We start from the raw sequence: 14,080 nt of genomic DNA, 5'->3' as shown, positions 1-14,080 counted from the left end.
GGAATGAAAAGCTGTGAAAACTTAAGGAGTGTGTAGGCAGGTTTAGCTCAAATGGTAAAAAGGTCATATCTGGTCTTGAAACCTGCCACATAGTAACACGTTTTCCTGACTGCATTTAAGAATTTTTAGGTAGCAGGCCCACCACTTATACAGTGAGTGTAGTGTGGATGTATGTTCTGATTTCCAGAGGTTTTTAAAGGTCTTAGAGACTGAGAGGAGAGTTTGGTGGAGCTGTCTTCTGGTAGTGTGATATTTTGTGGCAGACAGACAACTGGTGCCGACTCTTTGGTACATCTGACAAGTGCAGGCATAACAGAAAAGCAGTTGAGTCATTGCTCTAAGTACTCTGTGACCTGTGGGGCTGTGGTCATGGTTGCTATGAATGTCATCTCCTGGCCACTGCAGTAGTTTTCAGAAGATGATGTGAGATTTAGGCAGAGTTAGATAACCACATACCTGAATTGTTTCTAAAAAGGCACTTATTTCTGTTATCAGCTGGTTTTATTGATGATACCACAAAATAAGTAACTTTCCTTTCATGCTCGAGAAATTATTGCAATTTTGTAAAGAAACTTTCTTACCTCGTGCAAGGAGAGAATTTAATACAGACTGTTTAATGCAATAGAAACCCAACTTTTATCATCATCTGCAGGTGCTAACGTGACAAAGTAATTCTAGTTTGTAAGGAATGAACTGGGAGAGAACCCAGAAACAATTATGGCGGTCGATATGAGTCGGTGATGTGCTATAATGGGAAAAACCACTTTGTGCTCTAGTCTTTCAATCTAACGGCTTAGCAACAGAAGTAATGAAGCCTTGATTTCTGTGGAATCGTATCTGGTACCTCTAGCACATGCTGTCCCACCATGATGCTGCAATGCTAACTCTAAACAGGCAAGAAACAGTGATGCAAGGTGTAACAGTGTGTGATGCAGATGTGTAACAGTTTTGAATGCCTTTTCCCTAACTAGGGAGTTGAACAATTTTTCATTCTGTCCTGGTTGCTAATTTTGAAAAACTTAAGGGGCAGAGGGGAGGGTGGGGAGAGAGAGGTGAGGTTTAGAGAGAAAAACACATACATTTCACAGATAAGAGATTATCGCCTGTTTTCACCTTTCTGACATAAGAACAAAGAAATACTAATGCCTATGAATGGATTTTTTTAAAAAATACCTTTTACTTTTGAAGCAAGATCACATCAGTTTTAGGAGAACTAGACAGTAGATATGTTGGGTGCAGAGTTATGCAGAGCTCTAGAGGGAGTAAACTACTATGTACCTGCTTAATGAAGAGACATGCTAGTATTTCCCCTTGAAAATAAAGGTGCAAACAGGGTAATGGGAACATTTCGGGTTTAGCTCACCTTGAATTTTTTATTTAAGTCCAGACACTGAAAATCTGTCTAAAACCGGGAGATTTTAGAAATAAGTTGTGTACTCTGCAAGTGCACAGCTCTCTTCAGACCACAAGTGATGAGATGGGCAGCAGTTTAAAGCCAGGAAGAACAGTTCCAAAACTCATTCTCTAGGCTGCTCATTCAGTGAGTCATGAATTAGTTTTTATAAATCACTTTCCCATGTATCATCTTATTTTGCTGCTTGATTTTGAGCATCTCCAGTTGCAAGCTACAGGATGAAGGCTTTAGGATTTGATGCATCATTGGTGGCTGATATCCCACTTTGAGTCATTGTTCCTGGTAGATGTACATATAACTGTGTATGTTTTTTTCAAATACCTTATTATAATCTAGAGTTTTTATAAGCTTTTTCTTAATTTAACATAGTGATCCTGATTGTGAGGGTCATCGTTGTGAGAACAGTAACACGTATGATCATCAACAGTATGATGGAGAGGAGAGCCAAGATGAAGACAGCTGTTCAGAGCATAGCTCCAGTACCTCAACATCCACAAATCAGAAGGAAGGAAAATACTGTGACTGCTGTTACTGTGAGTTCTTCGGCCATGGAGGAGTAAGTTGTTGGATTTTAAAATCTTTTTTATTTGCTTTTTTGTCACTTACTCATCATTGATTGCATGTGATTTATCAGACTGCAACTTAAGGGGGTGGCATTGGAGCTCACTCAAGAGAAGTAGTAAAAGAGGCACGGTTAGAAAGTAATTTTCATCTTTGAAATAAGGGATTGAAACAAACCTTTCCAGTTTAAAGCAATTCAAGAGCAATAAAAATGACTAAAAAGATTTAGGAAGCAACTGACTTGGATAATAGGTACCATGTTTGACTGAAACTGCAAACAGGGGCATTGAGCCATTTAAATAACTTTATAAAAATTTATGCACTTATCTGTAGTAGTGTAATTATAAATAGTGTGATGAGTTTGAGTAGAAGTACACTTAATATAGGATATTTTTTTAAATGTTCATGGCAATTTCAGCCATTCTCCCATCTGTAAAAATAGCAATCTCAAAGTATTCACTTTAACCTGATTTAAAAAAAAAAAAAAAGGCAACAGAAAAAACCCTATTCCTACCTAGAATTTAGGCAGTGTAAGTTTAAATTATACTTTTATCAAAGGAAAACCCAAACTGCATTTTCCCTATTTTCAGTATTATGAACAATTTTATTTACTGGTGCATTTTGGTAGGCACTGACTTGTATTTGTATTTAAAGGGTGTTTTGAAGAACATACACAGTTATATGTTAATTTTGAAGAAATATTTTCCCTTATGGTCTTTATTTTAATACTTAACACTTTGTTTGAAGCATCCTTCAGTTAACTTCGTATGAGTAACATGCCTAGTGAATTATTATAATCATATCTCTTCCGTTGAAATGCTAAAAGCTGTGAAGTTGACACCTTTTTTTTTTTTAACTTAAAATTAGATTTTTCTGCTGGCCTCATTTGTAAATCTGTGTGTAGTCTGTTTTAATAATCAGTTAACCAGTAGAATTTGAGTCTGGCATTTTTTTTTTTCTATTTGAATTCAAAGCTCAGATTATTGACCATGTATTTGATCAGATGCAGTTTCATCTTAGGGCTTGAAGTGAATTAAAAGCCTCTGCCTTTTGGCTGAAAGGGGCAGGGAGGAGATCCCATTTCTCGTTGCATGTTCTCACCATGTCCATGATTGATCTGTCTTTACTAGTCATCTGATTGCACAGTAAGTTACTCGTTTTGCTGAAGTGGCAGAACGCTACAGGATTTTTAAGTTAATGGGCTTTGTTTTACTGGTTTAATGAGTTGAACTGGTGTAGCCCCTAACAGATGGGCACCGGATCTGGTGCAGGAGGGAGAGGGTAAGGCAGCAGGAGGGGAGGAGGAATAAGGACTTGAGAGACAGGAGCCATGGATGGGAATACAGATATAAAACATGATGCAAAGATTCAGCTTGCAGCAGTGTTAATAGGTTATTGATGCAACTCTGCTGGAGGTGTGCTGGCACGCTTCAGTGCAGTGTCACCAAGCCTTCAGTTACCGCCCAGAGGCACATATAGCCCAAACTCTGAAACAGACTTCCTAGAATATGGAAACAGCAGCAAATGTCTGCTTCTTTAAAATTTTAAAATGTGGTATACCAATCACAAGAGAAAATGGATACCTCCTTTCTTGCTTTTAAAGGCATTTCTTTGTCTTCTCACTTGTGCATTTCTCTGCAAGATCAGACGTTCTTTCAGTTGGCAAATACAGTTCACAAGCTAGCGCTAAGTCTGACAGGTCTGTTGTTGCCTGTAAAATACACCTTTAGGTACACGTACAAACAATAAGGAGTTTGATATTCAGTTTTAGACCTTCCAAGTTATTTGAAGGGCTCTAAAATTTTTAAATCTCAAAAGCATTAGGTCAGTGAAATTTTTACATTTAGTAACTAAATTTTTGTCTCATGTCCTTCAGCCTCCAGCTGCACCAACCAGTAGAAATTATGCAGAGATGCGAGAAAAGCTTCGTTTACGCCTCACAAAAAGGAAAGAGGAACAGCCGAAGAAACCAGATCAGATCTCTGAAAGGGAAAGTGTTGTTGACCATCGAAAGGTGGAAGACTTGCTACAATTTATAAACAGCTCTGAAACCAAACCAGTAAGCAGTTCTCGGGCAGCCAAGCGAGCCAGACATAAGCAAAGAAAGGTAAGACATAAAAGTAAGTTTATCTTAGACCTCATGTTTTTTAATCTGTGCATTCTTTGTAAGTATGCCACTGTATACTGACTTTATAATTGTTTTCTGTGTAGTTTGTGGTACACTACCTGTTTGCATACACACAGCTAGCTTACCTGCTCTGATGTTACCTGAGGAGTTATGTAATAACTGGGAGAATTCCTCACAATGTCATTGTTATGTGCTTTGTTCCGAGTCAACTTTATATTGGAATTTCCCAAACTTTAGAAAGCTATTTCATTGTGGCCCCCATTTCCCCACTACCAAAAACACCCCCCCACACACACAAACCCAACACAGATTGTTTGTAGAATTGACATTTAAAAGTAAGGGAAGTTAGAAAACTAGTGTTTCTTTATTGGGGTAATGGTTATGATAAAGTATCTCTGTAAGAAGCCAGGAAACAAGGTCAGTGCTTTTGTGAGAGTGGAAAAGTCAAGATTTGATATTTTTAGAATTGTTATACTGGGAACCTTGCTGTCCTGTTGAAGGAGGTTAAGTGCTGTGCCATGTGATGACGCAGAGGGCTATCCCAAGCTGGAGAGGAGTGGCAAGCTGCACAGAGGGAGCAGGGAAGAAAAAGTTACAGAAGAAACACATTAAAATGGAAATTGGCAAAAACATTTCTAAAAAACTCTGGTGTGTAACAGTGAAATTACTTTTTGAAAACAATATTTGCTGAGTTAATTGAGGAATTATTTTAAGTTGCACAAGGAGGATATTAGCTTTTCTTACTGCAGTTTAAGTATCAACCTTAGATATAAAGTTCAAGGCACAATGGTTGCTGAATGTTTTTGAATTCTGTTAAGTATGTTATGTGAGAGCACTGTAAATATTTCTTGTTTGCTGGCACTAATTCTACATTCTTTAACTGCTTCCATGGGTTTGGAAGACCTGACATTCACAAGTTATATTATTTGTCTTCATGTTGTAGCACTATTCAGCAATTTGAGGGCTTAGTGAATTATTTATAAATAAAATTCACTTTGCAAAATTCACAATGCAAAATTCACTTTGTTCTTGCAATGCAGTTTGAGCACAATTGGAAGATTCTCATAGGGTTTTTTACAAGACTTCTATAACTGTGGAAAAGTAATCCCATACAGGCACTTCTAAATGTGCAAGAAAATAAATGGACATGATTTTTCTCAGTGTATAACTTATTTTCATTTTTCTAATGATGCAAGATCAATGCTGCACAGCAAAGTTTTAGGCATTTGCAGTAATGGCTGGAAAAAAATCCCTTGTGTCTTTGTTTCATGTGGTTAATGAACTTATGGCTGACAACAGAAAACTTTACCAACCTTATTATTTTTGGCAACTTTTAATGTGCTTAGTGTTTTGCTGTAATTTTTTTTAATGATTGCTCTTCCTAATGTTTGTGAGCACTGAAACAGAGCAACCCTGCTGCCATAGCAAGAGAACAAGTAAACAATGCAACACCATGCAAACATAGTTACCTTAGTTATACATGCAGTTGTTGAGAATGAAGCTGAATGTTTTGTTCTCGGAACATTTTTGTGGTTGTAGAAAACTTTGATATGGAGTTAGGCTTAGCAGTAGCAAAGAGAAGATCAACAGTTGGTATTAACAACAGTCAAATATGCAACGGAAACATAGAAAATAGCAATACAGAAATAATTTTAGTGTACTTCAAAGGGCAGCATTTTTATAAATAATTTGCTTGCTGCACAGGCTTCTGTATGTTAACAACCTAGGATTTATAACATCAATAGAGAGAACTAGCATTAACCCCTAAGACTAATTTCCAAAATATTTATCACTTTCAATAAACCTATTTTTATTTTGTAGCTTGAAGAAAAAGCTCGACTTGAAGCAGAAGCCAGGGAGAGGGAGCATCACCAGTTGCTCGAGGAGCAGAGGCGGCGAGAGGAGGAAGAAGAGGAGAGACTGAAACAGGAATTACAACGGCTTCAGGAACTTCAGCAGTTGCGGGCTATAAAGAAAAAGAAGAAAGAACGAACAAGTAAAGACTGTCAGAAGGTGGACATGCTTACTCGAAACTGCCAGGCAGTGAAGGAATCTGTCCCAAACGTACCTGAAGACATTCAGAATGGTACACTCGAGCAATCAGAAAAGATAGAAACCTCCTCCGGCTCACTGTCGAGACACGTGAATCATACGGAACAGAGGCCGGTTTCAGAGACAGGCTGTGAACTATCCAGTCCTGTAAACACCAGAGACTCAAAGTTGCTTTATCAGAAAGAGGGAACTGTAAAGCAGCATGAGCCCCTCTCTTTTCTGCTTGATATTATGCATCAACATAAAGAAGGAAACAACAAACAGAAACTAAAGCAGATAAACAAACCGTGCGCTGAACAAGTGAAAAAGCCCGTTGAATCCCCCAAAGTAGCTGAGATTCAGACTAAAACCAGAAACCAAATAGAATCCAAAGCAAAAGCAGCAGAGCTCCCAGCACTTGCAGAACCTAAAAAAGAGGAGAAGAAATTAAACAATAACAACAAAAAACAGTTGAACCATGTAAAGGAAGAGAAGGCTCCTGTAACAAGTGAATCCCCTTCACCAAGTGAACAGCAACAAAACAATAAGCTTATACTTGCAGATTCTCCTCAACCAAAAGGCAAGAACAAGAAAAACAAGAAGAAAAAAGGGGACAAAGTCAACAATTCCATTGGTAAGTGTATAAAAAAAGCTGAACTTACTTTGGTTTTTTTTATTGAAATGAAAATGTTTGAAATCTTTTTTGAAGTTTGATCTTTCCCTTCAGTCAATTCTGCCCATGTAAATTAGAGAAACAGAAAAACTAGTGTCAGGAAAACTCAAGTCATTGTAATTATAACAATTAGGAGATGCATATAGTTTTAGTGAAGAGGTGTAGGGTGTTTTAAGGATTGAATAAAGTAGCATACGCTGCTTGTTTTATATGGGGATTTTGTCAGTTAAGAAAGCCAGTCTATTCTGTAAAGCATATCTTGCTTAAATTAAATATTTAAAATAATTCAATAGTATGCTGAAATCCATTTTGAACTTCTTTAAAAGTAAGGATGTTTCTCATAAAATGTTAAGAGGATATTCTAAAGTTGGACTTACTCTTTGAGCAAGGAGAATGAGGCGTCTAACAGCTAATACCAGAGCTGAGAAGAGCATGCAGTGCTAGCTGGTTGGCTTTGTCCTCGCGCTAATCTAACTGCCGTTCTTGGGCACCAGTTTATTTCTGCATGGATGGCAGTTTTGCGGTACAGACATCTGTCTGCTGGGAGCACCCGCTCGTTCCCCTGGGATCACCCGGTAGCCGAGTGGTAACGGTGCGTAAATTAAATGTCGGTTCGCCAGAATGACTTAAAATATTGCAGTTCTTGCTACCATTCTATCTGGTAAGCACACCAAGATACAAGCCCTTCATTCTTTGTCAGTCTCTACCAGTGGTGTTTCAGAATCAGCTTAACATGTTTATTGAGCTTTGTTTAAAAAATGTAAACCAAATTCCTGGTTGTTGCAACTGTGAGGTGTAGAGTCCAACTATGTTTTTGTGGTTTCATGGTTGGGTTTAGTCAGCCCACCAGTCTTTCTTTTTAACTCTTCTTATGTTCAGCGTTTCCATTCCATGTCAGTCAGTAGCTACACAGCATTGAACCTGTTTCTCTGATACCTTAGTTCTTCTGCATACTGTGTTGTAATGTGATTGGGTTAGGGGGTCTTTTTTAATTTACCAAGAGGAATGTACTCCAGTCATTGGAGTAAGACAGAACTCTAGAATTAGGAGCAGAAGGAGAAGACTGGAGACATTGAAGAAGAAACTATTGAAGAGGGGGGTGGTGGTGGAGGGTGTTTACTGCAGGAGAATTTAGGTAGCTTCCTACATCTTTTCCTGCTCCCTACACCTCACCATTGTTTTCTGCTGCTTAAATCAAGTATAGTTACAGTTTCTGAAAACTAATGTCTAGATGTGAAAAAACATAGGGACATGTTTCTGAATTTGTAGAGAGGCTCTCTGAAAAGTCAGAACTGGATTGCCACTTTGAGTAGTTCTGACTTTAGAACTACAAAAAAAGATACTGTAATATACTTTTTTTTTTTTAATCTGTAATTTCTTAAAGATATAGGGTTGATTAATTAGGTAATTCAAAGAACATGAAAAGAAGGTAACAAATTTGGGAGTTTTTTTAACTGCATTTTAAAATTAAGTGTTAAGGCAATGAAAATTCTTGCTTTTAGTGTGATCTTTGTTTCTTAAACTTATTCTGGCAGGGCATTTTAACTCCTTGTTGTGAAGAGGCTGAAGAAAACAAGGAGTATAGGGAAACCCTGTGTTTGTAGGGCTTTCTGGTTCTTCAGGAGTAAGTTGCATAGCAAAGACATGCACCTTTTGAACTACCAGGAATATCCTTAGAAGAAAGTTGGTTGTTCTCATAGTCTCAAGGGTTCTAGAGAGTCCTGATGTGTAATAGGTGGTTTTGGTTAGTTTCTCTGTCTCACCTTTTTGGAATATGTTCTGAAGCTGCTTCAGAAATGAGGCTGGAGTATATATGCAGTAAGATGGAGGCTTTAAAAGGAAAATGCTCAAATTGGTTTCTACAAAGATTTAAGCTTTCTGAAGTATTTTATTTTTTAAATACAAAGAGAACTATACACTGGGACAGTACAATATACCAACAGACTTTAAAGTGACTTGGTTGCTATAGCTGAGGGTTAAATTCAGGCCATATTAAAATATGTTTTTTAAAAATGTCTTTTTAATTATATGTTCATATTAATTCAGCCTAAATATGGATAATCTGTAGTCTACAAAGTGCAGGCAGTTCTCCAAAAACATCTTTAATGTAGCTCCTCCAAGCTTCTTCCTCTCTGCTTCCCCTTCCCCATGGAATCTAACGTAGTGTCATCCTTTTTCCTTTGCAGATGATGTGTTTCTACCCAAAGACATTGATCTAGACAGCGTGGAAATGGATGAAACGGAGCGAGAAGTGGAGTATTTTAAAAGGTAAAGTGCTGTAATCCCTACGCATAAAGCTGTTGCACTTCTTCCCTTATGCTGTGGTTTAAAAACAAACAAACAAAACCCCAAAAAACTTACAACTGTTGTAATGTAGCAAATCCTATTACAGCTGACATTCTGAATACTATAACATTCACCAAAGCTGTTGATCTATGGGCACAGATTATAGCTGAGTAGCACAAATAAAGAAGTAGTTGTAGAGAGCAAAAAGGTCTCCCCTCAGCTTCCTTTTTCTCCAGGCTAAACAATCCTGATTCCATCAGCTGCTCCTCATAAGAAATGTTCCCCAGCCCCTTCACCAGCTTCATTGCCCTTCTCTGAACACGCTTCAGCAACAAAATGTCCAGTGAGGGGCCCAAAACTGAAAACATTATTCAAGGTGCAGCCTCACTGCTGCCGAGTACAGGGGCAGGATAACTGCCCTAGTCCTGCTGGCCATGGTATTTCTGACATAAGCCAGGATGCTGTTGGCCTTCTTGGCCACCTGAGCACACTGCTGGCTCATGTTCGGCCACCATCAACCAACACCCCCAGATCCTTTTCTGCTGGGCAGATTTCCAGCCACTCCTCCCCAAGCCTGTAGCGTTGCATGGGGATGGTGTGACCCAAGTGCAGGACCCAGTACTTGGCCTTGTTAAACTTCATACAACTGACCTCATCCCATTGATCCAGCCTGTCCAGATCCCTTTGCAGAGCCTTCCTACCCTCAAGCAGATCAACACTTCCACCCAGCTTGGTGTCATCTGCAAACTTACTGAGGGTGAACTCAATCCCCTCATTCCAGATCATTGATAAAGATGTTAAACAAGACTGGCCCTAAGACAGCTTATGTTTGAATAATGTAGCACATGTTCTTCCATAATAGTGAAATCTGCTCAAATTTGGGTTTCTTTAATGGTGGCTGGGTGTGGTAGTTTCCCATGGGTGATGGACAAGTGATTTTTTTTTTAGATATGTCTTTTTCTAAGGGGTTTTGTCTTTCTGAATGAGATCCACTTTTCAAAAGCTGGATAACACCTGTGGTTTGATTTTTTTTTTTAAGTATATTGGTTTCACTTTATCACTTTTTTCTTTTCAGATTCTGCTTGGATTCTGCCAGACAGACAAGGCAGAGACTTTCCATCAACTGGTCTAATTTTAGCTTGAAAAAAACCACCTTTGCTGCACATTGAGATGACACGATATGGGGAGGGAACCCTGCAGGAATCGACGAACGACAACTCCACTTTTCTGTCCTGCTGTGCTGAGAGCTTATCTGGTCTTGAGCCAGTGCTGCCTTGCCTTGTCCCCAGTGCTGTGTGGATCTGCACTGAACCCTTTGGCCTGATAATTCTTGCGGACTGAAAAATTGCCACTTTCTACCTGAATTTGTTAGCTTGTGTGCTTGTAGTCTGTGAGTGAGACTTACTTGATTGTAGCTGTATGCTGTTGGAGTTGGAACAATAGCTCTTTTCCATCTCCTTCTGAATGCCTTGGCCTCAAAGACTTTAAATTGCTTAGGCTTGGGTGGAGGCCAAAATACTAGTTTGCATCATCTGCAGTGGCTCCTGTCACTTCTGCATCTAGCTATGTTTTGTCATTCTGACTCCTGACAAAGGAATGGACCTAGTCAGTTGTGCTTTCATCTGCTCCAGAATTCTCCTGACATGACTTCATGAAAAAAGAGGCTCTTATGGGACAAGTATTTCCTCGGTTCTTTCACAATCTACTGTTTAAGAGTGTACAAGTTACGCTATTTGTGTTTTGATTTTTTTTTTTCCTGACTTGTAGCCAGCTTGTGTAAGAATACTTGCAGAATGAGAAAATTTAAAAAAGAACAGTACTCACACTATCAAATCTGTTATAGAGTGTATAATTGTATTAACACTGAAGCCTAACTGGCTACTTTTTTAACATATTGTTAAGTAATATTAAAATCATGTCTTTCTTTTTGAAAGATGGAATACATTAGTATGGCAGAAGACTTGTCTTGCTTTTTTTGCTTGGGTAGGGGAAGGGAAGAAAGAAACATACCAAAAAATAATGGTTTTCTAAACTAGATTTCATCTTGTGTCAGAATTGGTCAGTGAATGCTACTTAACTTTAGAATTTTCCTCTATGAACACTTGTTTGCCAGCTCTCATGATGGGAAAAAACTACTATCTGCTGGAGCAAGAAAGACTCTGCTGAATGCTGGAGTTAAGTTGGTGCATTCTGTGAATTACTGTAATGCTTCTATTTCAATAGGTAATTTGTGAGAAACAAAGTAATACAAAAATTTCCAGTTTAATGTCAGTGTAGAACTGAAGTAGGTAGGCTCAATGCTACTCTCATGTAAATAGTTAACAATATAGTAACGTTTTACAGATTGCATAGTATTGCTCAGCATGGAAGGAAACCGGTAATTTAGGATTTTGATCTGTGTAAATGTACTGCACTCATAGAAGTTTTCATTATACTGCACTATTTATTCAGAATAGAGACAACAGAAGCTTTCTTTTTACCTCCAGGTGACCATACTTACCCAAATTATAAGGCAGTGTTTGTTTGGTTGTTTTTTTTTTAAAGATAATAGAACTTCCACTCAGCATGTATTTAAAATTACAATAGAGCTTCAAAGGTCACTAATGTCCTTTTCCAGAAACATTCTACATCTTTCTTTCTTGTACATGTTAACACATTTTTCTATGATACACCCACTGTTCTTGGGACTACTTTACAAGACACAGTCTAATTACACTCAGCTTTGTACTTGGGAAGGTTTGATGGATTATTGTTTCTGTGTCTCCTGTGTAGCAGGAGGATTGCATTGGCTACAGACCACTGAGATATCTACAACTTTACATCTCTCTTGTTGGTCCTGGAGCTTCTATCCCAGTGTGTGCTGCTGGTATGGAATATAGTTGCTCAGCTTTTACAAAGCCATTGTAGATAACTGAACCCTCAATCTCCTCTGTTAGAGGAGGGAATGACACAATACCTGTTCTCAAAATATAGTCCAGGGATGTAAAGGGGACAGCTTCTATTATTCTTTTCAGATTAAGATTGAGAAAGGGATTAATAGTTTAGTCTCACCTTTTTGTCAGTGCAGTATTATAGGGTATGTATTTGCTTGTGCTGAAGGAATAGCATCTCAAACCTAAAAGGTAAATCTGTGCCACTTAGCACCAACTGTCTCTGCAAAGCTGTGTACTATTGAAATTACCTGCATCAGTTAGTGGAAGAGAATGAACTTTGTTTCTTGGGATCATGGAAGTTTGCATCTATCGCAGCCTGAGTTATTAGTGATGTAAAAGTGGAGAGGCTTCTCATGTGGGACAGTGACTGTGGGGTGGGGAAGGCTGTTAACAGCTGAAGCTGGCTGTGTGAAATCCTTTTTAGGCCTTTTCAGTTCTCAACTGTAACACAAGGTGTCAGTGTATGTCATCACAAGTAACTTCTGCGTCAGTGATCTCAACCTCAAAGTTGAGGCACAGGATGGAAAAACTAGTTAATGTCACATGGGCAAATATTGGTGCAGATCCCAGCTTCACTAGGGTAGGAATGCTCTGAAAGTACTGAGATTTTAATGGTGGTAGAAACCTCATAGCATTCGTTTGCACTAGTATATGGGGAAGAGAGCCAACTTAATTCTTTACTAACAAAGCTGTTCAGAGAGTGATACATGAATATGATGTGCTTCTCCTTATTTTGAAATCCTGTATTAAGACAACAGAAGTCATCCTTTTGCATTTGAGGAATACGTGTATGTATTTGTAATATCCTTAAAAGATACTTGCCTTGTGTCAGTACAACTGACACAATTCCATGCACTACACAGAAAGCATGAAGAATGGCTCTCCATGGATCTGCTGCTGTTGCACCTTGGTGAGAACTTAAAGGCAAGTTGTATTTTTCTAAATTTGTAATTAAGTGAAGGTTAGCATGGGGCAGTCTGGGAGCCTGGAGATTTGAATGTACTGGCTTAAATTCTGCCACTTTTGTGGCCTTAGGCAAATGAGTTAGTTGCTATTCCTCCATTCATTAAATGGTTTTATTAAGGATTTGCTGAATTATGTTTCTTAATGCCTAAATAAGTAGCGATGTGAAGTCTGTTTAGGTTCAGCACTGTAACCTCCTGTTGGAAGCACAGATGTTCTACACTGGTATTTGTGTAGTTCAGATGTGTTCGATCCAGATAAAATACATCCAAAGGTAACTTTGAGTAGAGGAGACCTCTATAAATAGTATATCATGACTGAGTAAATTTGAATTCTTCGTGGGAGCTGGAAGAGGAAAAAATTCCACCTTTGAGAGTGGGCTGCTGTGATAACTGTAGTGTAACTTGTCCCCCTATTCCTCACTCAACATATATGAAAGGTGAGTATCTAAGCTCTGGAGGTGACTGGTGTCATATCTTGCAGGCCTGTCTGCTGATACCAGTGCTGCTGAATCTGAGGGTGTGGTACTTTTTCAGGCATTTCTTTAATGGAAGAGGGCATAGTTGCACAAAATGTTTGTATCTTGAACAGCGTTGATATTGGATACTCTAAGACAGCTCTTACCCAGCGATGTCTCAGCTCTGCTTAGCATTCACTGTTGCTGCTTTCTGAGGTAATGGAACTGAGAGTTCAGAAGTCTTCCCCAAGCTTTTTTTGGTGTGCCATCATTGGTACTTAAAGCTGTAGCCAAGATTCAGCGTGCTGGCAACACAGATCTGCCCGTAGAAGACGACTGGTATGTTAAAAATTAATTCACATAGTGACTGTTGAGTGTGCAGGCATTTGGTGTGTTTGCTGCTTAAAAAGGCTTGGCAAGTGGCTTTCTGCTTCAGTGGAAGGTTAGCTCACCTTTGCTTTAGTGTGGATCCAGTTGTATCATGGTGGAGAAATTAATGTTTACTGGAGTAAATGTTTACACTAATACTCAATTTCTGACATCTCCCAGTACAAACGAAGGTGTGCAACTTGTAATTGAAGAAGCTATTCTTTAAAAAAAAACAACAAAAAAACCTCCCAGAACCCCCCAAAAA

The 14,080-nt window shown here is 38.6% G+C and overlaps 1 protein-coding gene across 1 annotated transcript in view; it reads left to right on the top strand.

Moving 5' to 3' along the window:
• Positions 1 to 11,043, top strand: part of FAM193A (family with sequence similarity 193 member A) — a gene marked incomplete at its 5' end in the record, with an annotated part of 23,926 nt that extends 12,883 nt beyond the window's left edge. The window contains 5 exons of the mRNA XM_010164470.2: positions 1,784 to 1,970; positions 3,852 to 4,082; positions 5,925 to 6,768; positions 8,994 to 9,075; positions 10,169 to 11,043. Coding sequence (XP_010162772.1) covers positions 1,784 to 1,970; positions 3,852 to 4,082; positions 5,925 to 6,768; positions 8,994 to 9,075; positions 10,169 to 10,262 — 1,438 coding nt within the window. The remainder of the gene's footprint in view (positions 1 to 1,783; positions 1,971 to 3,851; positions 4,083 to 5,924; positions 6,769 to 8,993; positions 9,076 to 10,168) is intronic.
• Positions 11,044 to 14,080: the final 3,037 nt, after the last annotated feature.

The sequence above is a fragment of the Antrostomus carolinensis genome, unplaced genomic scaffold (genome assembly GCF_000700745.2).
Source record: "Antrostomus carolinensis isolate BGI_N321 unplaced genomic scaffold, ASM70074v2 scaffold11583, whole genome shotgun sequence".
NCBI lineage: Eukaryota > Metazoa > Chordata > Aves > Caprimulgiformes > Caprimulgidae > Antrostomus > Antrostomus carolinensis.
This window is presented reverse-complemented; position numbering and strand designations above follow the sequence as displayed.